Here is a 26,628-nt window from a genome sequence, read left to right on the forward strand (position 1 = left end):
TCTGTGTAGGCACAGAAGCAGCAGTCCTCAGTCACTGTGTCCTCATGCAAAAGTCCTAGAGAAAGCATGGACACAATTGGCAGTAGTTTGAGATACTGGTGTTTGTGCCATTACATAAATGTGCAAGATACAGCTGAAGTTAAACAGTAGAAGCTGTAGAATTAGCTTTAAAGAGCCCATCACTTTACTTCTGATGCATTGCTAACCACAGATGGGCACAGGTTTTTGTTGTACACTAACATGAATGACGTGAATGTAAAGTTTCCTTTGAAGGTGTAAGAGCATTTCTGTGCTTCAGACTAAGTTCTTACAGTCACGCAGGGAATCACTGAAAGTAGACTTTCTGGCTATCTTTGAATTATGGCTGTGCATGCTCATCATAAATGCTCTCAGATAAATGTTTTACGTTCCAAAGGTTTTTCTTAAGAGAGAGCTTCAAGGATGTCACAGTGTGCTCATTGTGCTAATGAACCCTTAGAGAGCAGACAGCCATACTTCTTGTTTTAACCTGAGAGTAACGCTGCTTGTTTTAACAATCAAGTTATATGAAATAATTTTCATACTATGCTATATGATTTGTTTATTTTTACTTAATATAACTTGTGCATGCCCTGGTTTATAGTCGCTCACCACTCCTGCTCCCTGAGCTCATCTGTTGGTCCTCCTGTAGCAGAGTATCATGCAAGATAGTGTTAGTTTAATGGCCACATAAAATGACTGAAAAAGAGGATTTGTTGTTGGTAGTCTGTCCTTTTGTTATGTGTTCAAGAAGCTGTTGATCGTGGGAGCCCTACCAAGATATTCATTGTTTTAGTGATCTTGAATATTACTTTCCTACTGATTTTAATATAATAATTGTGGGTATTTTTGAAAATAACCTTCCTTTAGTAAGGAACACCAGCTGAGATTTTTATTCTGACTGATTGCTGTCATTTAAATGTCTTGTTCCAGTATGAGTATGAGGGTCAGATATTTGTCTTCCCCTACACCTTTCTTTCATCCCCTGCACATGAGACAAAGCTGTTTCTCTTCCAGGTTTTGGTCGGAAGGATGTAGTCGAATACTTACTGCAGAGCGGTGCCAATGTCCACGCACGAGATGATGGAGGCCTTATCCCACTTCACAATGCTTGCTCTTTTGGTCATGCCGAAGTTGTCAATCTCCTCCTGCGGCACGGTGCAGATCCTAATGCTCGCGACAATTGGAATTACACTCCCCTTCATGAAGCAGCCATTAAGGGCAAGACAGATGTCTGCATTGGTAATTTTCTTGCACTTCTACTGTGACTAGTCATAGTGCACTAGAAATAACAAAACTTTCTAATAATAAATTATTTCTGTGTTTTCATGGCAGTCATGTTAAATTAGCTGAGGATATAAAGTAAGTTTTAGTAAGTTGAGCATGTCAATATAGTTACATATATTGACTATGCAATTCTTAAGAGAGAGGAGGGGCTAAGAGAGGTTGAGGTTTGGCTATAGGTGGCTTCCTCCACTTTATTCAAGAGCACATCTGGAGAGCAGTAAATATAAACATGGCCAGTTTGGCCCCGGTATCAGTGCAAGGTCTGTGAAGATACATGGCTTGCTACCACTGTGTACCATTTAGAGGACAGTCAGCTGTAGTTTTGAGGCAGTGTGCTCTGGACCAGTTGAGAAGGAGCCGCTGGTTTTAGGGCATATGTCAGTCTCAGGTTTTCACTGCAATTGCTGCCTGCTTGTTTCTGATTGTTCCACTTCTGTTTGGTTTTGTTTTTTTTTCCTCATGTGTTTCACTAGATCACAGGTGCCATTCAGGAATTCTGACATCAAAAGATTGAAAGGGGAAGTTGGGAACAGTAATAGCTTTTTGTTGTTGCTTGCTGCTTACATTGTCTCATAAGTCTTGTCTTGTCCAATTGTTTTCTCATGAAATACTCTTGCGTTTTGAAGTATTGCTGCAGCATGGTGCTGAACCGACCATCCGGAACACAGATGGAAGAACAGCTTTGGATTTAGCAGATCCATCTGCAAAAGCAGTGCTGACTGGTATGTGATGATCTTTAGATTACATTAGCTAATAACACTCCTATTATTGTAATACAGCATTTGTGTGGTGTTTTTTTTTTCCCCCTCAGTTACTTTAACTCATTTCTGTTTTAGAATTCAAGGTAGAAATTCACTGTATGGCTTTATTGTGTCATTGACAGGATGTGTTTTGGATAAATACTTTGTTATAACAGTTTGAAAATAACTTGTCAAATTTTTAGTGCTTAGCTCCCTGCAGCTTTGAAAGAGGATGATAAATTGCAAGCTTTAACTCATGAACTTAAATATATGCATATTTATTTAATAACTTTAGAAACTCTCTTTTATCTTCCAGGTGAATACAAGAAAGATGAGCTCTTAGAAAGTGCCAGGTATGCGTTTTTAAGAACACATCTGGAACTTAGCTACATTTTTAGAACTCTACAGGGGTTTTCTGTGTAATGAAAATATACATCCGTGGGCTGACATTCCATCTAGGTAGTAAGCTTTGGCTGTTTCTGTAAATAAAACAACAAAATATAACTACATAAACACTTTTTTGTTTGCTTTGACTTTAGTGTTGAAATAAATGAATAAACAAACATATAACTTCAGAACAGATTTCCAGAACGTCATAGCAAGGGAAAGTATGAGACCATAAGCCGCTAATAGAAGAGTTCTGCCTATTTCATATCTTATTTTACAGGAGTGGAAATGAAGAAAAGATGATGTCTCTTCTTACACCATTGAATGTTAACTGTCATGCAAGTGACGGCAGAAAGGTATTTTTCTTTAAAAATCCAATTTAAACTCTTTGTTGTTTGTCATAAGCTATTTATAATTTAGCAGTCATAGCTTGTGCTGGCTGTCTTGGTTCCCCTTTTGCAAGCAGCTTGTTTGTCCTGGCAAAGTTATTAGAGATATGGCAGTCTAAAATACAGAAATGAATTGCAGAACTCAAAAAATCTGTCAAGAGGTCCTTCATCCCAGAACTTATTAGAAATAAAGCAGATTCAGGATTTGTGTTAATTATGTCTGTAAAAGTAGCCAGTAAGAGATAAATTTAGTTATTGTGCATCTGATTCAAACTCTCTGGGTTTTGTTTAGTGTTACAGGTGTTTTGAGTACTTCAGTAATTAGTTCTGTTAACAAGTTTTTTGGGGGGGAAAAAAAAGAATAAGGCTAAATGCTGGTTTTGTGTTGCTGATTTCTGCTATGTTCTGTCATTTCAGTCCACTCCTCTACATTTAGCAGCTGGGTACAACCGTGTAAAAATAGTACAGCTGTTACTGCAACATGGTGCTGATGTGCACGCTAAGGATAAGGGGTAGGTTCATTTTTCTTTTGTTCAGAAGAAATGGAAAATGTTCAAAGTTGAGGTGAGGGATAGTAAGACTGTTTTAATTATTAAGATTTTCTGAGCTGAGACAACAAATCTTTCTGTCATGACAAAAATACTATGCAGACAGTCTTAAATATTGTGAAGCAGAAGAATCCAGAACTTACCATAAAATACGTCGCCTTTCAGGTATCGCTAGCCAACTTGTTTTTGTTTAAGAAAGTACTTCAGTAAGTCTCTGGGGAGTCAGTAAATATAGTAATGGCCTAGTCTTAATTTTATTTCTACTTGTAAGTTTCTCGACTTTTTTGGAAAGTGATGAAAAATTGAAGATCTGTTCTTCAGAGTTATCTGAGGACCATGTGTTTAAGCATTTGGTTGTTATATCAGAACATGTACTGAAATATGAATGTGCTGAGTTTTTTTATGGTTGCATAGAATATTTTTAAAATATGCTTTTCATTATATGTATACTTTCTATATTAAAGATTATGGAAAGCAAACCCTTGTCCATCCTTTTATCACTGCTATGTAGATAGCTGTCTGATCAGGCAACTTTGTCCATTCAGTGTTGAAATCCACTTTTGTCATTTCTCCCTTACTAGCCCACAGCTCAAGAGCATGCTTCAGATAATTTCTCACTGGCTCCTAAGACCATTCAGCTTGGTAGAATATGAAACAGGCTATAGAACTAGCTCTGCTGTTACTGTGGAATAATGTACAGTTACTTAAATAGTACCAGTAAAACTCCTCTGGTATCCAAGGGAGAAGATAATTTTATACCAATGTTCTTGTGAAAAAGGAAGTAATGACTGTCATCCTAGACAGTTATTGCTTTTACTTCTTCCTGATTAAGGTTCCAAGTCTTAGAGAAGCACTTCAATTACATTAAGACAGTGCTATTCATTTCTCACCTTCTTGTTAACTTATATGTTTGTTGTTCTGAAAAAAGCTGATCAGTTTATATGGGCTCCAGCTTCTCATTTCCCCTCATTTTCATTTGAACAGCTCAGATACTGATGTTGGTTGTTGTTTTGTTGGTTTTTTTTAATGTTTAAGGTGCAGCTTAGTATTATAAGCAATTTTTTAGATTTTAGGAGCACTAACATAATTTCTCTCTTCTCTCTTGTGTAGAGATCTGGTGCCGCTTCACAATGCCTGTTCCTATGGTCATTATGAAGTAACAGAGCTTCTAGTAAAGGTTAGTCTTTGAAGAAAATAAATTAGATTGGATAATATTAATTAACCACAGTTTAGACTAATAGACTGATTACATTTGCAAATTTTTCGTTCTTTTTAGAAACTTAAAAGTTGATAGATTGTACTTGCTGTATGTTAGCTATCGAGTTGAAGTTGCAGAATTTTCTGCTTGCAAGGAAGCTTTCCTCTCATAAATGTGCTTTCTGTTTTTAACTCTTGTTTTAGAAGCTAAATGGTTTTATACCATCAAGTAAGTACTGCTGCTCTCAATTGAATATTACAGCATAAATTGTGGCCCAGAATCATAGCCTGCACCCCAGAGAAAAAGTATGTGAACTTTTAAAATGTTAACTGAATTGCCTTATTTGAATTGTGTTAATCTTGAAGATAACATATGATACACGTTAAACCAAGGGCTTCAATATGTTCCCTGCAAGAGTCTGTGCCACAGTAGGACTTCTGAACTATGTTCATTCTCATCTGTCACAGTAAATAATGAACATTAAAGCAGCTGAGTGGGTGCTGTTAGATGCTGCTCAGGTTTTCTACCTGGTGATCTCAGTCTCCACCAATCTCAGGTTTAGAAGAAAATAAGTTTAAAATTATTGAAAGAATCATATATTGTAGTAAATATAAACAGACAATTTTTATTGTTTGTTTCTACTTCACAGGCCAGTCGTAAAGTGAATCTTTACTTATGGTACTAGACAAAAGATGTGCTTAGCCACTCATTGAGTCTTAACTGCCAAGCTGCAATTGTATTTCCTGTTGGGTATCTGGTCCAATGAACTGTTTTCTGTGAGCACTACAGTGTTAACAGGAGCAGTAGGAATGAGGATGTCCAATCAGACCTCCTTATGGTTAGAACTGAAGTTGTCTGGAGAAGAATTTCATAGATGTTAAAGTCCAAGAATATTACTTATAGAACTTTGTAGTTAATGTTTTGAATCGAGATTGACTTTGCTTCTTTCTTTTTGGACATCTTGGCTGTCATTACTTGGGGGCATTTACAGAAAGTATATTGATGTTAGTGCAGCTGTTCACTGTAGACTTTTTCTAGAGCAACAAGAAATAGGAGCTTGTCCAGAAGTGACTTGATGTAGTTGAATTAGGCTCTTTATCTGATTTGTCCTGTAGATGAGCTGTTTGATTTTCAGAGAAGAAAGCCTGATGAGACAAGACTGCCTTTGGCTTCTGTAGATTTAACTTTGAGACACCAGAGGATTAAAAACTGCAATATTGAAATATGCTGTAATATTGAATGTGAAAATTTGGAGAATGACTTGGATGCCATTTCCATACTAGCTTTAATTTTTATTTGAACAGTCTACTGCATTGGCAAGCCCTTTTCTAGAAATCTGGTTTTGATATTGTATCCTTTTTCCTCCTTTTCAAGCATGGAGCGTGTGTGAATGCAATGGATCTGTGGCAGTTCACTCCTCTGCACGAAGCAGCTTCTAAGAACAGGGTGGAAGTATGTTCTCTTTTGTTAAGTTATGGTGCTGACCCAACACTGTTGAACTGTCACAACAAAAGCACCATTGATTTGGCTCCAACGCCCCAATTAAAAGAACGATTAGCATGTGAGTATAAAATGAGATCAGTTCTTCAGTTTTAGATCACACTGTATGTTTAGGTTACCTGGACAGTGACCCAGTGGAAGTTGAATGCACCTGTGACTCTAGCAGGGGAAGAAGCCCCTTGAATTTCCTATCAGGAAATAAAATGATTGCTTTCCTCTAACTGAAAGAATCAATCTTATCGATCCTTCTAGTGCTAAAGAATGTAAAGTTCTCGTATGTCTTTCTCTTTAAAGATGAATTCAAAGGTCACTCACTGCTACAAGCTGCAAGAGAATCAGATGTTGCTCGTATAAAGAAACATCTTTCTTTGGAGACAGTTAACTTCAAGCATCCTCAAACACACGAGACTGCACTGGTAACATTTCTGAATTTCTTAAATGTGACTGACTAAATGTAGTAGGCAATAGTTGAGGACTCAGTTGCATTGTTAAACAGCATAGTTGTGTAATTCAGATCAGTGTTAAGCATAAAAAAAATAAATTGTTTAAGAGTAATGTTCAGACCAATACAAATTACCTCTTTTACTTAGGTTGTGTAAATTCTCTTCTATAGAATGCACTAATTTTGAGTATTAGCAAGTTACGTGTGTTAGCTTTGTAAAGCGTAGAATCTTCTGAGAGAATTTGGGAAAATACCAGAATGAATCTGAAGAGTTCATCTGGAACTTCTTAAGTTAATACGTTTTTTTGTGTATTTCTTTTTATGCTGACTCTGCACACGACCAGCTCTTAATAAGTAATAAAACCTTGTGTTGCTAACTGGTTATTAATGCTAATGGTTGTTAATGTTTTTTCTAGCACTGTGCTGCTGCATCTCCTTATCCTAAGAGAAAACAAGTATGTGAGTTGCTGCTGAGGAAAGGTGCTAACATTAACGAAAAGACAAAAGAGTGAGTTGCAAGTGAATCCTCCTAAATGTTTGTTCAGAAGATTTTGCAAAATGCCTTCTAAACTATATATATTTTTTTCTTTAAAGCTTCTTGACTCCTCTGCACGTGGCATCAGAAAAAGCTCATAATGATGTTGTTGAAGTAGTTGTGAAACATGAAGCTAAGGTATGAGCTAATATTTGTACTTTTCTTGTTGTTTAATTTCTGTTCTCTTTTCTTGTCACATGAATGGAGAGCAGAGTAAACACTTGGCTAAATTTGTTTTGGAAGTTATAGACATATACTCTTAAGACAGAGTGTCAATCCAGCAGTACACTTACAACTTTAAGACGTTGTCTTTGGTTGGTTTTATAGAGTGTGCAGTCATAATTCTTTATAGTGATAATTAAAAATGTGGAAGATCTTATTACGTGCTGTATTATCAAGAAGGATTTATACTCTGTTTAAAAAAAAGAAAAGATAGGAGGTGCATGAAGAAGAGGTTAGTCTGAATTGTGAAGCAGGTATACTGTTGTGTGCAGTAAAAATTACAGTGAAAGCAGAATGTTAAATCAGTACAGTGCTTTGACCCAAATTTCCAGAGAAAGAGAACGTAGAAAGAAGATGCTCTGTAATTTTGGGCTTGGGTTGCTCCAAAATGGTATTTTAAGTTCTTCATTGTGGAAACTTGGAAGTGGCCTTTGGATGTGGACTGCTGTAAAGTTTACAAAGTGATAATCAAAGCCAGTGGAACAGTAGGAAGTACAGATAACCTTTGGGTACAGAATTTTGAATGTTGGTTGCCTTGACTGAAACGTTATAAAGCCCTAAATCTGAAAGACTACAATAAGCCAATATAGATGCAAGTGACTTTACACACTGGCACAAAAGTTGCTTGCTTCATAGTGAAAATTACAGACTACTTCTATGTGTGGTAAAACTGCTGTAACTATTTGTTCACACGTGTTCATGCACGTGGGATTATTCCGGTAATTCTAACAGGAGTCTATTCTTCCTCTATAAATGCAGTTCTAACCTTATGAACAGCTATTGTTCATCTTATCTTTTGAAATGCCGTGACCTTTGAAAATATGCTGAATGTTATTCTAATCAGTGTAGAAAGAATACTTGTGAAACACTCCCAGCCAGCAGTGAAAATAGCTTTAAGTGTTTTGATGTTTTTATTTCTTTTAAGATTATATTCTAAAGATTCTGTTTTATCTTTAGGTTAATGCATTGGATAACCTTGGCCAGACTTCTCTTCACAGAGCAGCACATTGTGGTCACCTCCAGACTTGCAGGTTGCTGTTGAGTTCTGGATGTGATCCTTCCATCGTGTCTCTGCAGGGCTTTACAGCCTTACAAATGGGGAATGAAAGTGTGCAACAGCTACTGCAAGGTACAGCTGATTTATTCAAGATGGATTTAGGAAGTAACGTGATAGCAAATTTTACTTGGTATTTTCAGTTCTGTCAAAGAATAATAGTAAGCACAAACAACAACAAAAAAGTACATCTTACAAAAGGTAAAAGCTGTCTTCAGTTATTCAATTCTTATTCCATAACCAAATGCACATGGAAAGGTCCTGCTTATAGATACGGTTAAATCTCTAGTATTGGTATGCAGACTGTTGGAGCTGCTCAGAATGTTAAATGGTATAACCACCTGGAACCATTTTGTGTAAGTCCTGATATACAGAAGGGAGGGTACAGACTTGTAAGTGGAAAATGGGTTTAAAAAGAAAAAATGTAGAATTTATTGAGTAAGGTTTAGATACTATATGTGTAAGTAAGATTCTTCAGACTAGTCTGATTCTGAAACTTTGATTGGTTTCACAGCACTTTAAAATTGGTAGGAATCATGTTCCTGTAGGCAACTTTTTAAACACTTGTTGAGCTAATAGCTACAGCTGTACATAAAAAAAATACAAAACCTGTCTGTTATTGCTTTTTCCATTAAATCCTTGACTTCCTTTAAATTCCTGAAATACAGAAATTATTTCCTATCCTAAATTATTTCAGCTGTGTACAATTAATCATCTGCCATACAATGTCATTTCTTTTGCAGAAGGAATCCCTCTAGGTAATTCAGATGCTGATAGACAATTGTTGGAGGCTGCGAAGGCTGGTGATGTGGATACTGTAAAAGTAAGCTTAATCCTGTCCCAAAAATAAGTGGGAATTACATGCCAGACTGTCATTTCTCAGAAAAGACAAACAAATGAATAGCTTTTCTCACTGCTTTCTGTGAAGTTATGATTTGCTCTAATACCTTTCTATTGTGCAAAAACTATGGATAACAAAATTTGATGTCCACCACCTCTTCAATTTGCATTCAGTTCTTAGATTAAAAACATACATATGTCACAGATGTGGGATTGGGAAGAGAAGGCAATTTTTTTTTCAGGGGATACAACCTATAAAAAGTGAAAGTTCTATTTAAAAACCAGTTTTTAAAATGAAAGAAAAATTTCAAAATTGGGTACATATAAGACCATTTTATGACTAAATTTACCATGTTTCTACACTATATATATACTATGTGTAGTGATGCATATTTTCTCTGTTGGGTTTCATAGAAACTGTGTACGGTTCAAAGTGTGAACTGCAGAGATATTGAAGGGCGTCAGTCTACACCACTTCATTTTGCAGCTGGATACAATAGGGTGTCTGTTGTTGAATATCTTCTTCAGCATGGAGCTGATGTGCATGCAAAAGATAAGGGGTAAGTAATCAAACTTGTATATTTTCGTGGCTGTTGTAACTTCTTATGTTCGTGAGCTTTTGTCTTTTGATAGCCGACAGCATCCCATCTTTTTTCAGTCAGCCATTTATTTCCGTGGGCGCTTCAGTTACAATGGAACTGTCAAAATATCCAGAAAACATTTTGCAGTGCTTGAGATTAGCATCATTTTTTTGTTAAATTCTGTTTATACTTCTATGCAGTGCTGATGGTGTTCATACTACTTTGGTAGCAGATATTTCTACTGCTTTAGTCTACTGTGGACAATGTATTTTTCTTAAAAGGGTTTTTGTTACAATTTAATTGTTTAATGTATGTTGTGCTGTAGGTTCATATCTGTGTGTGAAAAGGGATTCTATTTATCATTTTTAAGATAGCCTTTTAATTATTTGTTTTCCAGAGGTCTTGTTCCTTTACATAATGCTTGTTCATATGGTCACTATGAGGTTGCAGAGCTGCTTGTTAAACATGGTGCAGTTGTCAATGTAGCTGACTTGTGGAAGTTTACCCCCTTACATGAAGCTGCAGCAAAAGGAAAATATGAGATCTGCAAACTCCTATTGCAGGTATTACGCATGTTTGAGGGAGGTTACTTTCTATTCTTTCTTATTCAACCTGAAATGTTGTTGTACTTCTCAATATTTATTCTGCATACGTGTGTACTCAGCACCTGTTTTTTTGTGTGCACAGCATGGAGCTGACCCCACAAAGAAAAACAGAGATGGAAATACTCCTTTAGACCTTGTTAAAGATGGTGATACTGATATTCAAGACCTACTTAGAGGAGATGCAGCTCTACTAGATGCTGCTAAGAAAGGTTGTTTGGCCCGGGTTAAAAAGCTGTGTTCACCTGACAATGTCAACTGTCGGGACACACAAGGACGGCATTCGACACCACTGCATTTAGCAGGTCAGTGTTCAGTTTAACTGGTATGGGTTAGTAGTAAGTTGTTGTAGCTTTATTTGCTATCTCTAAGTAAGTTTGATGTTAGCCTCAATCTTAAGCCCTTAATATAGAATTCTATGCATATCAGTGTTCTGTTCCTCCACTCTTCTAAACTGTTCAATTTCTTGTTCTGTCTGGCCCAAGAGGGTCTTTTATTGGGCATATATTGACAGAGGTTTTAAAATCTGTTAGCCTTAAGTATGATGAAGCTGTCTTCTCTAACAGATAACGTGCTGTCTTCTCTGGAAGGGACATATTCACTTCCAAATAATTTAAGTGAATTAGCATTCTCTGCAGCTTGTTGAGGTGTTCTTTAAAGGTACGTTGTATTTATTCTGTTCTTTTGTACCCTTCCAGCCGGTTACAACAATTTGGAAGTTGCCGAGTACCTGTTACAGCATGGAGCAGATGTGAATGCTCAGGATAAAGGAGGTTTGATCCCTCTGCATAACGCTGCATCTTACGGGGTAAATATATTGGACTTTGGAGATATATTACTTTTAAAAATGCAGTGCATTTCAGTGACAGCATTATGAGCCAATACACTCTAGAAAGCTTTAGCTGTTGAGTCGTAATGCAGTCTTATTATTAAAAAAGAGAAGTAATTCAATTGTGTAGTAAGCTTATTGTCATATGCAAGGACTTCTTTGAATTTGTACAACAGCTGTATGAATTGACAGAGCTCAGTTTTCTGAATGTGAACACATTCAGAACGCATTCAGCAACTGAAGAGGTGTTCCACAAAATTCATTTCCATGCCTGTGCCAATTTGGTTTTATCAACAGAATCTCCAGGTGTTGAGATACTGGTTGTTTGTAGCTCAGGATCTGGGTGCTTGGATCAAGTCTTTAATTCTCCTGGCTTTGAATTCTGTTGTAATCTTTTTTTCTCACCCCTACAATTCTCCAAAGAGAATTGTAGCCTTTTACCAGTATGTAATAGGTCAGGAAGAAAACAGCTTTTCTTAAAACTTACTTTTATAGTATTTGCAAAGTAAATGCATTATAAGGAAAATCAGAATGAGTATTACAGAGAAGTTATCAGCAGTAGTTGCAAGTTAACCTAATATTTGATAGTACACTGGGATATACCTGATGTTTTTATTTTTCCAGCATGTAGATGTGGCAGCTTTACTTATTAAGTATAATGCGTGTGTGAATGCTACGGACAAATGGGCTTTCACACCTTTGCATGAAGCAGCCCAGAAAGGAAGGACGCAGCTTTGTGCCTTGTTGCTGGCACACGGGGCTGATCCTACTCTGAAAAACCAGGAAGGACAAACACCTTTAGACCTGGTCACTGTAAGTGCTGGGGTTCTTGGGAAATTTGTTCTTACCTTCTGCTTGTGGCAGCTCATCTTAAACAGTTCTAAAAGAGTTCTAATAGGGCAACTCCTGTGGAGTTGAAAATGCTATGGGTTTTCTTGTTTGTATGTGTCTGACAGGGAATGTCAGCAGAGCATTTTTAAGCCTTTAAACATTTTCTTGCTCGAGGCTTATTTCAAAATTGAGTGAGGAAAAAAGCACCAAAAGAATTTATGCTTATAAATTAATGCCTTTAATTCAATACTTACATGTTAACAAATAAAAATACTGTAGCAATCAAATGTAAGCAAACTTTTTAGCAACATGAATTTGGGACATTGCCTGGCAGTTAAGGTTTTGATGGCTTATATCTCCCTACAAGTTTTATAATACAATAATATAATATAATTTATAATATTTCATAAAATCTGTGGGGGAAAAAAAAAAAAAGAAAAAAAACCAGAAGCTTTTGGTAGTATTTCCTGCAAGCTGAATTTTATTAAACTGTTTCTTAAGCTTTTAGGAAATATCAAAGTCAAAACTTTTTTGTCTTAATACCATTTGTATTTGTAAGCATTTTACATAATCATCTGTGCTATTCACATAAAAGGCTTCTGTTAAATTGCATTGTAAAGTAGATCTGTTTTCCAATATGCATTTGTTTGTATTCCAGTATACTTAGGAATAACTGTGGAATAATGATGATGCATTCAGGATAAACAACTCTGTGGAAATGTTCCTCTGTTTTAATAAATTGTCTTCTGATATTTAGGCAGATGATGTCAGCGCATTATTGACAGCAGCAATGCCTCCTTCTGCCTTACCGTCTTGCTACAAACCTCAGGTTATAAATGTATCTCAGACAGCAGGTTCTACAGCTGATCCCCTGTCATCTGTTCCATCCAGTCCATCCAGTCTATCTGCTGCAAGTAGTCTTGACAATTTGTCTGGTAGCTTTTCTGAACTTCCATCAGTTGTTGGTGCAAGCAGTGCAGAGGGAGCTACTGTTCTGGAGAAAAAAGAAGGTGAGACTTTCTCAATTCAGAATGTGGAGCAGTTTCCATTGTATTATGGAAGATGTGTGTGAAGTTTCCCACTGAATGTGTGCAGTTTCTGTGACTTAGAACATACACAATATCCCTATTCATTACAACTCATTACATTGTCATTAATGAAGAGCAGAAGTCTAAAAATCTTGTAGTACAAGATTTAAAGATACTCTGTGAGGAGAAAACAAACAAAAAAAATCCCTTTCTTCTGTATGAGTGATGAACTGTGTCTTAAAAGAGAAATCAAATGACATTTGACTCCATACCAGGCACTGTTCTACAACTAACTTTTTCCAGTTTCTAAAAGCTTAGACCAGATGTTCTGAACAAGTTACTTCTATAATGATAGTTCTCAAAATATTTCCTGTTCAAACACCCATTTCTATTAGGTAGGTAGTTGCTTATCTCTCAGAGGCAAGAAGACCACTTCTGTGTGTGTGTGCACATGAGCACAGATGTTGGAGTCTTAGGGTTGACTGATTGTTGTCACTTTTTTGTTGACACAGATATTTATTTTCTATTTTTGCAAGGCCAGGAATTTCTTTATTTCCCATCACTGCCACTGACAGTGTAAGATTGTGTATAATTTATGTAGTACCTACATGAATGTTTTTTCTGAGGTCTTTCTTTTTATCCAGTCTCAGGTGTAGATTTCAGCATTAATCAGTTTGTGCGGAACCTTGGCCTTGAACATCTGATTGACATATTTGAGAGAGAACAGGTGAGTGTGCACACTTATTTCCAGATACTCTGCTAGAAAGCAAGGAAATAAGTGCTGACTGGTTAGAATGGTGTAGTTAGGTATATTTAAAATAAGTCAGTGTTTCCAACTTGGGGTGGAATGAAGGAAAGGTTTATACTTGTGGAATTTTTAATATATGTTAATATAGATGTGTTTTTTATATATATGAATATTTATATGCATATAAGTAAAACATGCAAGCGAGACTGTCTGTACCAGTTTGAGAGTATTGCCATGTTTCCTTTCAGTGGTATACATGGTGAATAGTAGTGCATACTGATGAGCAATTTCTGTGTTTATTTCTCAGTCAGAAACTTGCTTGCTTGTGTGTTGCCTGCAAATTAATATGCTATGAAAAGGGCTGGAGAAAACAGTTGAGTCAGAGCCAAGGACAAGAATAATATCCTAAGTCATGTATATTTTCCAGCTCACTTTTTGCCTCAGCAGTTGTGATGTGTGTTTCTGCTGTCATTGGCAGTTGTGCTGTTCTGTTTATGCTGTTGTACAAAAAAGTAATCTGTCTCCCATTCTAGATAACACTTGATGTGTTGGTTGAAATGGGACATAAAGAACTGAAGGAAATTGGAATTAATGCTTATGGCCATAGGCACAAAATCATTAAAGGAGTTGAAAGACTGATTTCTGGACAGCAAGGTATGTACTTGTTTCACGTTATTATCTAATACTGCTTTTATAGAATCTGTTTCATTAACAGTTCAGATTTTCCCAGACGGTGGCATTGTTGTCTGCCCGTGGTTTTGTTAATTTTCTGTATCTTGCTCCTGTGCTCATATACTGCAGTGTGTTTGTGTTGTAAGCACTACAGGCTGATTGTTTGCTATGATGGCGTTATCAGCAGTTCCAGACTCTGGGGCTCTGCAAAAGGACAAGCTGCCTGCTTTTCCACTGCCTAATGTTGAAATAAACTCTGAAGCAGGCAGCGGCTTATGAGTCCTTGCCCTGTCATGTATGTTGGAAATACCAAGTTAAGCACAGTCACATGGATGGAATGAATGATCAGCATCCTCAGATAAAGAAATGATTTTAATCTGTATACAAACACAGCTGCTATGCTTTAATGGCATTTATATTTCCATAGTAATGTATGGGGAAGGATTATGGAAGGAAATACAGAAAAAGTTTGATTGAAACCAGTGAAGTAGTTTGAGGGATTTTTGACATCCTCAAAAATATATGTTGCTGATGGGAGACAGCGTAAATCATTGCAAATGTTTGCTGCCTTATTTTTGGCAAAACTCTTCATCCTGTAAAATGTGTTTTCAGAAAATGGATCTCTTAAAACTCTGTTACTGGTGATCATTCCAAACTGGCAGTTTTAAAGCAGTTTGTGAAACTGCTGTCATGTTTTGTTGTATTCACAGGACTTAACCCATACCTGACTCTAAACACCTCCAGCAGCGGAACTCTTCTCATAGATCTTTCCTCTGAAGATAAGGAGTTTCAGTCAGTAGAAGAGGAGGTATGCCCTTCTTTGTAGCTTCTCAGTATTTTTTGTTAGTTCTGCTGCAGATGTGGCCAAAAAAGCATTGCTAGACAATTTCAATGTGATTAACGTCTGTAAGTGTAGTAGTAAACCTGCATTAAGGATACTTCAAGTTTCTATCTTAATTATACCACTTTTACAGTCCATGCTCATGAGATTTCTGTTTTTTTCTTAGTAACATCGTTATTGCTAGTCGCGTTTTTAAAACCCTACAATATAGATCTCTTGCATATAACACAAATTCTATGCTACCAATTGCCTGCCTGTTAAGGCACATGTTTAAGTCACTTCCTTCTAAAGTGCAGTAATTATACAAGACATTTATGAAGAAACAATAGCCCAAACAGAATAAAGGCAATCTTTCTCAATCTTCAGATGCAGAGTACTGTCCGAGAGCACAGAGATGGAGGACATGCTGGGGGAGTCTTCAATAGATACAACATTTTAAAGGTAACTGTCATGTTGTCATGTCTAATGGTTACACCCTCAGTGTTCTGGCTGAAATTACCCTAACTTGACCATAAAATGTTCTGCATTTGTTTGTTGAATTCCAGAAGAGGTGCATCATTCTGAGACATGCACAGGGAAAAGATGGTCCTCCAGGGAAATTCAAATAATAGGGTGACACAGGAAAAACTACTTACAGGTCAATAAATATTAAAAAAAGAGTGAAAGAGAAATTGACATAAAAGGACCTCACAGAAAATTACAGAATATCTGAAGAAAAATATAGAAGGTTTCATAGTAAACAGGTTTACTTCTTTTTAGGAGATGTCAGGGAAAAGCAGGAAGCAAGAAGCAAGAACAAAACTTTTGAGGCATGGAAGTAAAGGGACCTAATATGGCTTGATTTAAAACCAAAGCAGCTTAAAACAACAGGAAGTAGACAACCTTCCTTTAAATAATTTCTTAGAATTTCAGTTTGCATTTTGTCCTAGGGAAATTGTTGTTTTGTTTAAAATTATAAGCTGTTAATTTCTTAAATATAAACTTTATGCTAACCTAATATTACACTTCTCTGGTAGAATAGATGCATTATCTACACACACAAGGCTTTGTTAGTGCTCAGTGTACCTCTGCTTAGGGTACCTTACTTACTTGCTTTGACAAGTATTTTTCCACGGGAACTCTACTTTATATAGGTGGCTTTATCAATCTGCTCTTGGAAGGATACCGAGGTATAATTGTGATTAGACCTGCTAAATGTAAAAAAGGTTTAAGATGTTTAATTAAGAATCAATTACTTTTAAACATATAGTTACAATTTACTCAGTACCAAACTGGAATAATACTTGTGAGGATAAATTAGAGAATTCCAGTGTTTTCTTGAGTTTTAAGGAAAGAAATAATTAAATATTCCTTAAGCATTTTAAAGTGTTGAAGTATAATTAATGTATGTTAAAAATCTGTCACGTCAACACATGTTTTGAGTTTGGAGGTGAAACTTAAGTTTTTACTGTTTCAGATTCAGAAAGTCTGCAACAAAAAGCTGTGGGAAAGATACACTCACAGGAGGAAAGAAGTCTCTGAAGAGAATCATAACCATGCTAATGAAAGGATGCTGTTTCATGGTGAGATGCTGGGATGTGTCTTTGATACTCATTTAACCATCAGTACTCTTTAGTGGAGGGTTTCTGTTGGTTATTCTTGAGGTCTAAATTTTATGACCGTTAATTGCAAGTAAATAAGTGGTGAAAAAGAACATTGGAGAGACAAACAGAAGAATGCTTTAGACAGCTGCTGCACAGTTTTGTTTGGAGTGTATTTTTTAACTTCTTTTTTAAATACCACTTAGTGTCAAGAATGGGATTTATGTAGCGGTGAAATCCAGAATCTATGATATGAAGCCATGCTGAAGGGAATCCAGGTTCACTGAGCCTTCTCCTATAGCAAGAGTTGTTTGAGATAGTAACCTTTGTAAATATATGATAAGCTGACATGTTTCAGCTCCTATCCCTTGCATAAGATCTTCAGCAATCTTGTCATGTAAATTGGAGCTCACAGTTGCTGGAGATTGATTTCCTTCTGTGTGTGTGTGGAAATGGTATGCCAAAAAGAAAAAAAGTTGGGGGATGATAGTAAAATTGTTATAAATTTCCAAGTGCTGTACTTAAATATTTATACTTCCCTTCTTTTAGGCTCCCCGTTTGTGAACGCAATCATTCACAAAGGCTTTGATGAAAGACACGCTTATATAGGTGGCATGTTTGGAGCTGGAATTTATTTTGCTGAAAATTCTTCCAAAAGCAATCAGTATGTGTATGGGATTGGAGGTGGCACTGGATGTCCAATTCACAAAGATAGATCTTGTTATGTTTGCCATAGGTAAGTTATGAAGGAATAACATAAAGGAATCTAATTTTGATTTGCTGGTCTGCAACACAGTGTGTAAGTTAGCAGATTCTGTGAGAAAAGATTTCCTTGGTAACCAGGCCTTGCTATACACTGAGCCTAGCAGAGATGATCAAAGAACTTTGGTATTTGTATTACAGAGCGTTCAACCATCTTCAGTGTATATAAATAAGCCTTTGCCCTTAAAAATCAGACTTAGGTAGAGAACAAGGAGGATCTGCTAGCTGCTTGTGTTTAAAATGTAGCAGTGTCAGTGTGCTGTCCACTTGATTGCCTGTTTATAGAGACATGGAAAAACTTAGTGATGCTCAGATGCTGTGTTGAGGAGAATGCACTTTGGAAGAGTTCATCTCTACCATGTCACTGCTGCTTCAAGCGCTAAAGTATAGACATGGATTTATGCAATCCCTGCCACTACCTACATTTTTACATCCTTGAGTCCGTGTGCCTGTATTTATACTGTTGCCATCTTCTGGTACTCTCAAATAAAAAGAAGAATCTTCTTGAGGTCTAGAGAATGTCAGACTGAAATCTAATGTTAGAGCATTAGTGCACTATGATGTTAGCATGAATAGTTAGGGAGTGGGGACCCATAGAAAATTAAAAGGGAAATAAAATTTCAGAGTTTTGCAAACTACCAACGCCATCCAAAGTGTCCACAAAGTGCCGCAGTTCTCAAGCAGCAGTTTAAAATTATGAAGACTGTCTTTCTAGTGCTGTACAAGCATTCTGTAGTCATGATTCTTTTTCCCCTTTTAACACAGACAGTTGTTGTTCTGTCGTGTAACGCTGGGCAAGTCTTTCCTGCAGTTCAGTGCTATGAAAATGGCCCATTCTCCCCCTGGACATCACTCAGTTACTGGGAGACCCAGTGTCAATGGACTGGCATTGGCAGAATATGTCATCTACAGAGGGGAGCAGGTAAGTTGCTCTTCTGGTTTGCATTTTCAGACTTTTATTATTTTAGGGTGATGTAGTGTCTTGCCTTTTGTGAGGGTTTGTTGTGGTTGTTTTGTTTTCACCTTACATTCCATGTGCTAGGAGTAGCTTTTGTCTTAATCTCCAGCTGTGGCCGAACATGAGTTTTCTTTGTTGCCTGAGTACTCGAGGCATTCTACCATTTGACATTTTGTCCTTTTCTTTGACATAAACATGTTGGTTTTTTTCCTCTCTAACAAACATTCTGAATGTATCCAGAAAACGTAAACTTAATAAAGAATGTGTGTGTCACTCTTTCAGGCTTATCCAGAATACTTGATTACTTACCAGATCATGAAACCTGAAGCCACCACTGAAGCTTAAGATAAATTTTGTGTGAGAAACCATCAGACTTGGATGTGAAGATACCGATGGCTGCCATCCTGTTAACTGCAATGAGTTGTTGAGAAAAAAATCTTCCATCCACAGGTGGTGTTGGTAGCAAATGTGAATAAAATCTGCCGTTTTTGACTTGATGAAGCTTTAATAATGTATAGTATGTTTTTCTAAAATTTCAGAATTGTCTTTTTTCAGCACTTTAACGGATACCATTCCAGGCGTAAACTGCAGTTTGCCTGTACTAAATTATAAACAAAAATTAACTTGAAGCGATGGTTTTATACAATACTGCATTGAAATATAACAGAAATTATGATGCTCTATACAGGAAATTGTTTTACTAATATTGTGTTCTTTAAAACACTGCATTTACACTGAAAATGTTTTCATTTGTAAAACTGTAAATAAGAGCTTTTGTACTAGCTTGGTATTTATTTACATTGCTTTGTAATATACGTGTTTTAGAACTGCAACCTTGTACAAAATGGTTTTTTCCAGATGTTGGTTTGTTCACCTGTTTGCTCATGCGCAATAGATTTGAAAAGCCAATTATTTCAGGGTTTATCATTTGTTTGGGAGGGAGAAAACGAATTTTATCTGGAGAAGTTTAGAAATAGCCAACTTTAGATTGAATATTCAAATTTTTGTTCCGTAGTTTTATTTATGAAATATACATTCCTGAGAGTGATAGGCTATGAAAATATTCCAGCTGAATGCTTGGGTGCTTTTCCACCTCTTTATAGAGTCTCGTCTTCTAATTTCTGTAAAATGTCTTCTGAAGTTTTTATTTAACTGTAGCTATAGTTGAACCGTATCCTCCCTTCAAGGCTAGTAGACCTTGCAAGTTAGTTTTAATAAATTATTTTTCTTGAATGTAGTTGGCAAATTAACCTCAAGGAGGTCTGTCTTGAGTTCCTCTTGCTTCCATTTAAGCCAGGAAGTTAAATGCTTCATTCCTAATGTGAAGGCGGGCAGCTTGGCCTTCTCCATATGATTATTTTGCTGAATGCATCTCCTTGTCAGTGCCCTCAAGATGTGAGTCTTGCGAGGTGGAAATGTTAAAACCATCCTGTCATCTCTTGTGTTTCTTCCATGTTAATGTTCAAGCTGCATTTGAAGTGCTTGCCTAGCAGCGTGCTTACCTGTAGTGCTTCTGGCTGAGTGGAGCTGACGGGGGCACAGCTCAGGGCCCTCGTGCCCAGGCCGCTGGATGAGCAGTGCAGAAGTGGGACCAGCAGTTCTGCCGTGGTGATCGCTGTCCACAGTGCTCTGCTGAGGCCACTGCTGTGGAAAAGGAGTGCCAAAGGTATCGCCCCCTGCCAAGTCGCATTCAGGATCATTGAATGCGCTGATGGGTTCAGTCGGCCCTGTCATAGCTTTCATGTGTATTCTACTTCCGTCTGCAGTTTTTGTCTACATATTTCAAAAATATGTAAATACCAATTAGAGTTCATTTGGGTTTGAAGTGGTTGAGAGTATATTTGAGTTGTTTTATATTTCTACATGCAGCGCAGTGTCCCGGAAGGCAGTTTGGTTGCTGGCCATGTTATCATGCCATGGTTTTAAATGTAGTAACTGGTCAAGATAATGAAAACGTCTTGCTGATGTGGTGGTTATGTGATTATGCTCTATGTAAAAATGTATTGAACCTTACCCAGTTATGTGGGGAATCTGAGTAATAAGATTGCATAACTTATCTCTTGCACAAAGTAATATTGGCTATGAATAAAAAAGGCTTTGATTTTTAGGTACTTTTCCCAGCATGTTGCCTGTTCCTTTGGTGTAGTAACGCTGGAATTGGTGTTCATGCAAAACCTGTTAAGTATGTTTAAAACTTCTTTGTTATTGCAAAAATGCTTCATTCTCTATGAATGATCACCTAATGTCTTGTAAAATATTGTGGTATGATAGATTTAAGTGGTACCACAACACTGGTTTTGTCTGTTTGGGGATTTTTTGAGCTGTTTTTTTGCATGACATACCTTGCACTCTGAAGATGGAAGCTGTAATGATTTGATAATATTGACTATTGAGGTGAATCTTTAATCTTGTGTGCAATTAGTTCTGCTTTACTCATCCTAAAGTGTCTTTACATGTACTGTATAACATTCCATATTCATTTAACACTAAATAAACTTGATTCACTGGTTTTCTGGTAGCATGAGTAATTACAGATGTAGTGTGTCAAGCCGTTGTTTTGAATGTTAGCATGCAAGATATAACAAACTACATTAGCAGAGGGGAAATCAATTGCATTAGAGAAGTGTGGACAAAAACTTGTCAACTCTGTGGAAACTTGCGGTTTGGTGTATCGCTAACTAACTGCATTAGCTGACAGTGTTTAACAGATGTTCTAGTAAGGTGAAACTTCCGTCTGGATTTGTTATGCATCTAAAACCAAATCATCTGGTCTTAAGCTGGAAGAAAATGGCCTTGAGTTGCTTCTGTAAAATGAAGAGCAGCCTGAGAATTTGGACCTTTCAGGTTAGTGCATCAGTAGCAGTGCGATAGGCAACTTAATGGTAGTAACAAGTAAATAGTTCTCTTGATAGGAGTGTTTGTGTGATAGGTTTCCAAAACCGAACTTGAACAGAGGATGTAAACAGAGACGGTCGCTAGAGGGCAGGAGAGTAAATCTGTAGTCAGACAGAAGGTGATCTTAGGAGTGTAATTACAAAGAAAATCGTTTTTGAAAACTTTGCCTCTCTAGGTTGTTACCAGAAACACGAAAAAGTAAATTCAGCTTTCCATTCTGCATTCTGTAAAGTAATTGGTGTAAAAACAATTGCTTCAACTAAAGAAGTTGAAAATGTTAGGTTTTTTTTGAGACTATACTCATAGTAAGACTTCAGTTCTCAGAAATAACTTGGCAAGACTTCTGCTGTGTGTAACTTCTGCTGTGTGTAATCTAAGATTTATCTGTGCAGTGCATGTCCAGTGTTCAAGAGATGTGGTGGCACTGATTTTGAATGGAGACAATTGTATAAAAGGAGTTACTTCTGTCTTTTCTACCCTGAACATTCCCATTAAGCATCATGCTGTGTGTCTGTACATGTATATTTATCAGTCCATACACACACGCTTCTTCCCTTACCTCATTCACTACAGAGGAGCAATAACACTGGAGCTGCAGTGGCTGAGCAGGGGCAGTGCTGTAGCTGAAGGGGTGCAGGGAGGCACCTGCCTGGAGCTGCCCCTCGCCAGCAGTGCTGGGGAATGGTGCTCTGGAGCACAGGGAGTTTTTCACTCTGCCTGTGTGCCTCCCCCAGGTGACCAGGGGGAGCTGGAGGCGGCCAGAACAGGGAGCGAGACTAAAAGCACGTAGATGACTGGTTTGGAGTTAATGTGTTCTGCTCTGAAAAGGGGAAGGTTGATAACTGAGAGAAGACAGGAGGGGGGAGGGACGCTATTCACCTTTGAAGAAAGAAATGCAAATTGTAAGGGTACTGTAAAGTTATGGTTATTTCTGTCTCATTTTTTGAGTTAAAATGGGAAACAAATGTTGGTGTATAGACATTACAGGGAGTTCAGAATAGCTGCCCTCATTAAGAGCTCAAATGGTTGTAAGGAGAAAATTGCAGCCCATTCAAAACCATCACTTTAGACCTGGAAAATAACGTGTGCAAGCAAAAGAAATAGGATTCAAAACCTGAAGGCAAACATCCTAAGCAGTAGTTCTTAGAAGGATTGTTTGGGAAGTGCTATCAGAGACAAGTGCCAATCAAAACAACGCAGCAGCTCATACCTTAAATGAATGTACCACATTAAATCGCCTGTGCAGATGCTGTCAAGGGGTAGGACGTATGCAGGTGGTGTCGGGGACTTCAGTGCAGCCAGAAAATTGGAAGAAGGAAGTGGAGATTAGATGTTTCTTTCCATCTCTCCTGTAATCGTGAGAAAATTGCTGAATAAGTTCAGCTGACTTGAGGAACAAGTGCAACTGAAGTAAGTTTCAGCTCAGGTGTCCATGGATGGGAACACAGAGTACAGGAAATGTCCTGGTTTAGCAAGGCCCTGGGCAATGTAGGTCACACAGAGAGCTGTAGATTTGCTAACCTGGTAAAGTAACGGGTAAATACTGGGTAAGCAGGAAGATGAGACTGATGTAGGAAGAACTGAAATAGTGTCAATGGAGGAAAAAATGGATTTTGTTGCAAAAATAAGGGTAAATCAATTAGTGTATATAATAATTATGAAACAACTGAGGAGAGTGTTTCATTTAGTAGCTTGTAATTATCATACTAAAACTGGAAGCTACTAATTACAGTTACTGTAATTATTGTTTTAATTAATGATAGAATGAACTACCAAGCAGTCTGAAAGAGTCATATTTGGATAGGCAAATCTGTGTGATTAGCAATGCCTGATGAACAGTGCTTCCCTGATTGAAGTGTTTTACTGATGCATTGCAATCGTGTATGATAGAACTGCTGCTCATTAAGCTGGGGAAGAATAAGTCATATTGCTAACTTCTGAAATTGAAAAAATACAACTTTATAGTGAGCCTTCTCTGCAAAGTCCTATTTAGATCTGCCTCGTAAGTGTTCCAGCTATCTCTAAAACCTCTTTGTGTAAGCTTTTGTATCATCAGACCTGCAAACAGCACCAAAAGTGTGCGTGCCAGCACATGGCAACTAGTCCAAGGGTGGAGTTCTAATGGGAGTCATATATTATGGATGGGACTGCTCTTAAAAGTTCACTGTGTCAATGATAACAGGAAGCAAGATGCTTGTATAATGACAGAAAGGAAAATTATAAGATATTTCATACTTGGAACGACTAAACAGAATTTTACATTTAATATAAATGGCAAGATTTATACAGAGACAGGCTTTAAAGCCAGTTCTGGATAGCTTTATGTGTCAAAACACCTGGTGTGCCGCTGGATGGAAGCAGTCCGGGAGACATCATGAAATCATGAGAACAATTTGCAAGAGACACAAGAGTCTGACATTACACACACAGCAGCTTTTAATAGCCAAGAACCTTCAGGGAGTGGTCTGCAAGCAAAGCATTACGTGTTAGGTGTGCCCACTGCCTGCTACCTGAGCCCTCCCCTATCCCAGAACAGCCAGCTTTTCAGAAGGGAACTTTAAATCAGTGTGTGACTTAAATGCCTCCTGTGTCAAGTTTGGGTTGTGTTTGCTTTTGTAGGAAGAATAAGTAATGATGCAATGTTGTACAATTAATAGCTTAAATGTTATCGGTTGTGTAATAGGGTGAATCGTTATGTATTACAGATGCTTTATTGTAATACCAATAAATAACATATTTTCCTTTAAAAACCATTTTTAAAATAATGTTTAAAATGTCTACTTGGCTGGACTGATTCTGCAGTACAGAGGACAGGTTTGGGGGATTTGGTGGCTCACTGTCTTTACTCGACTGGAACACTGCTAAGGCAGCAGGGTTGGACTCACTGAGCAGATTCCTGGTTTTATGTTAAGCAATGTTCTCATGTCAGTAAAGGGGATAAAATCCCATCTGTTTGTCTGAGAATTTCAGTATTTTCAGAAAAATTCATCAGAACTGCCTTTGTTAATTCAGCAGTTCAGATACTATTAAGTTACGAACTGGAACAAACAGGCACAATTTACTTGTCCTACTGGATCTAGTTCTGAAGGTAAAATGTAACCGGGATTCCCCAAGCAAATCAATGATGTGTCTCATATAGCTTAAAAAATTTATTCTGATTTCTTCATTTTCATAGCATTTATCTCTTTCAACCTGGTAGAATTCCTACATCTATTTGTACTCAGTCTTGGTAGATTCAACTGAACTAGTTCTAATTTCACATTGCTACCTGAAGAGGAAAAACAAGCGTTGCTGTGTTGTCATTACTACATGGAGGTCAGACCAGGATTCAGAGCGTGGCCTTGCAGAGAAAAGGCTGTGCACACAGCTTGGCTGCAATGGCACTTCCCAAGCAGAGCCCCGGGGGCTCAGCAGGCCATCTCACAGCATGTGGCGGGGATGTATAAGTCCTACATAAAATGTAATTTCCGTTAGGATCTCTGGGCCTATAGATAGCAGTCAGCCTGTAATTGTCTGTTTTGATCGTCCTGTCTTTCCACTCCTTTCTCTGCAGCTTTCTCTGTAACTGTGCCTGGTTTCTTTTTCCAGCTGAGCTGGACTCTGCTTCAGTCCAGAGCTCAGAGAGCTGCAAGATCCAGCAAGAAGCTGAAAGGCATTCCAGTTTGGATGGAAGGAAGATCTCTCCAGGTTACTGCTAGGTAAGACCTTCACACACACGCTGTTGTTCTTTATCATACACGCCTGTGAAAGCAAAATAAATTGATCTGGGTTGATAATAAAGAACCTAAACTGCACTGGGCAATTTTCAACCTTATATTTGAGTAGGATAAATGTGTGTATGTATTTCTTTGATTTTGAGAACTGTACCCGCTTTGAAGTAGGAAATTTCTATTCTTGATGTTAAAATCATGAGAGTAAGATCATGCAGAAGATGTTTGATGTTTTCAGCAGTTTCAGAATAAGGATTATTTGATACCAAGAAGGGAACTGCACCCACTTGTATTTATAGTTTAGAATTCAAGAAATTAAGTTGAGAAGCATATACCACTAATTGTTAAGAATAAGATAAGAGTAATCTGCTTATTAACACTGTAAAATGAATGGGAAATCTATAGCTCTGTATGTGGAAAGTAGCATAAGGGAGACCACCAGTTCTGACAATCAGTCATTCACATTTCCCACTGTTTTCCCCTATTGTAGCAAAATGTGAGAAGCTGCTCTCAAGGCCATGCATACAATGCTCCCTATTGGTCTTTACTGAGGCATGATCAGCATCTGTGCTGAAAGTGCCAGCATCAAAGAAGTGCTGCTTGATGACATCTGGCAGCCTGGCTTTGCTACAGATAGATTTATGAGCTGTGAAAGATGGTCAAATTAACATCTTCTGCATTCTTGATAGGATTAGGGTTTCTGGGACATGCGGGCATTTGCATATCCCCCTGACTTTCCACATTGGCATTGTGTTTGTGGCTCATTTTAATAGATATTTGTGGGGGGCTTTCTCCCTTCAGCATCCTGCCATTTTTCAGTCGCTGTTGGCAGTGACGTGGATTTGTTGGTTTAAGAGAGCTGGCAGAAATCATACCTCTTGGTCTGACCTCTTCCACTTAAAATCTTAATCAAGAGCAGCAGCAGCAGTTGCAGTAAACTCTTAATTTCACTTGAGGAAAGTTGTGCTTCACTGGGATGAGCTTGCACGTGTGCGTGCACACATACACATCAACTTGAGTGACCTTCCATTGGAGCCCACAGAAGTTGCACTAGTAGCTAAAGAGAGATCTGACCCAAGCCGAGCCCAGAAAATGCAATTCAGAGCATTTACAGATAGGATGTGAACAGAACTGCAATCAGTTCTCTGTAACAAAGATTTCAAATGTTTGGTGATCTTTAGAACCAGAGGTCAAAACCAGATGATTGTGCCCCTTTGCTGCAATGAAGGAGTGGGAATGCTCCAAAACTTGGAGCCTTGCTCCACTAAATGGTCAGCGCTGCTGGGAGCAGCCCAGGAACAGCTGCTAGAAGTATCTGCCAGAGTTAATTACAGGTATTAAAGAAAAGAGTAGAAGGCTGTGTCTCTGTGTGCAGTTTAATGCACAGTCATTTCATCTTGCTGTTAAGTATGATTGTATCTGTTTCGCCTT

At 37.6% G+C, this 26,628-nt stretch overlaps 1 protein-coding gene across 2 annotated transcripts in view; it reads left to right on the forward strand.

Moving 5' to 3' along the window:
- The window catches only part of TNKS2 (tankyrase 2), a 51,013-nt gene extending 29,903 nt beyond the window's left edge, over nucleotides 1-21,110 (forward strand). For both annotated transcript variants that reach the window (XM_032445282.1, XM_015866891.1), the window contains exons 2-27: nucleotides 1,036-1,260; nucleotides 1,932-2,027; nucleotides 2,362-2,398; nucleotides 2,713-2,788; nucleotides 3,239-3,333; nucleotides 4,480-4,546; nucleotides 5,942-6,128; nucleotides 6,362-6,483; nucleotides 6,926-7,017; nucleotides 7,104-7,182; nucleotides 8,224-8,395; nucleotides 9,064-9,143; nucleotides 9,575-9,720; nucleotides 10,139-10,304; nucleotides 10,429-10,648; nucleotides 11,042-11,151; nucleotides 11,797-11,985; nucleotides 12,761-13,013; nucleotides 13,676-13,758; nucleotides 14,313-14,433; nucleotides 15,162-15,259; nucleotides 15,659-15,733; nucleotides 16,749-16,854; nucleotides 17,422-17,608; nucleotides 18,400-18,556; nucleotides 18,875-21,110. In XM_032445282.1, coding sequence (XP_032301173.1) covers nucleotides 1,036-1,260; nucleotides 1,932-2,027; nucleotides 2,362-2,398; nucleotides 2,713-2,788; nucleotides 3,239-3,333; nucleotides 4,480-4,546; nucleotides 5,942-6,128; nucleotides 6,362-6,483; nucleotides 6,926-7,017; nucleotides 7,104-7,182; nucleotides 8,224-8,395; nucleotides 9,064-9,143; nucleotides 9,575-9,720; nucleotides 10,139-10,304; nucleotides 10,429-10,648; nucleotides 11,042-11,151; nucleotides 11,797-11,985; nucleotides 12,761-13,013; nucleotides 13,676-13,758; nucleotides 14,313-14,433; nucleotides 15,162-15,259; nucleotides 15,659-15,733; nucleotides 16,749-16,854; nucleotides 17,422-17,608; nucleotides 18,400-18,556; nucleotides 18,875-18,937 — 3,302 coding nt within the window. In that variant the 3' untranslated portion in view covers nucleotides 18,938-21,110. The remainder of the gene's footprint in view (nucleotides 1-1,035; nucleotides 1,261-1,931; nucleotides 2,028-2,361; nucleotides 2,399-2,712; nucleotides 2,789-3,238; nucleotides 3,334-4,479; nucleotides 4,547-5,941; nucleotides 6,129-6,361; nucleotides 6,484-6,925; nucleotides 7,018-7,103; nucleotides 7,183-8,223; nucleotides 8,396-9,063; nucleotides 9,144-9,574; nucleotides 9,721-10,138; nucleotides 10,305-10,428; nucleotides 10,649-11,041; nucleotides 11,152-11,796; nucleotides 11,986-12,760; nucleotides 13,014-13,675; nucleotides 13,759-14,312; nucleotides 14,434-15,161; nucleotides 15,260-15,658; nucleotides 15,734-16,748; nucleotides 16,855-17,421; nucleotides 17,609-18,399; nucleotides 18,557-18,874) is intronic.
- Nucleotides 21,111-26,628: the final 5,518 nt, after the last annotated feature.

The sequence above is a fragment of the Coturnix japonica genome, chromosome 6 (assembly GCF_001577835.2).
Source record: "Coturnix japonica isolate 7356 chromosome 6, Coturnix japonica 2.1, whole genome shotgun sequence".
NCBI lineage: Eukaryota > Metazoa > Chordata > Aves > Galliformes > Phasianidae > Coturnix > Coturnix japonica.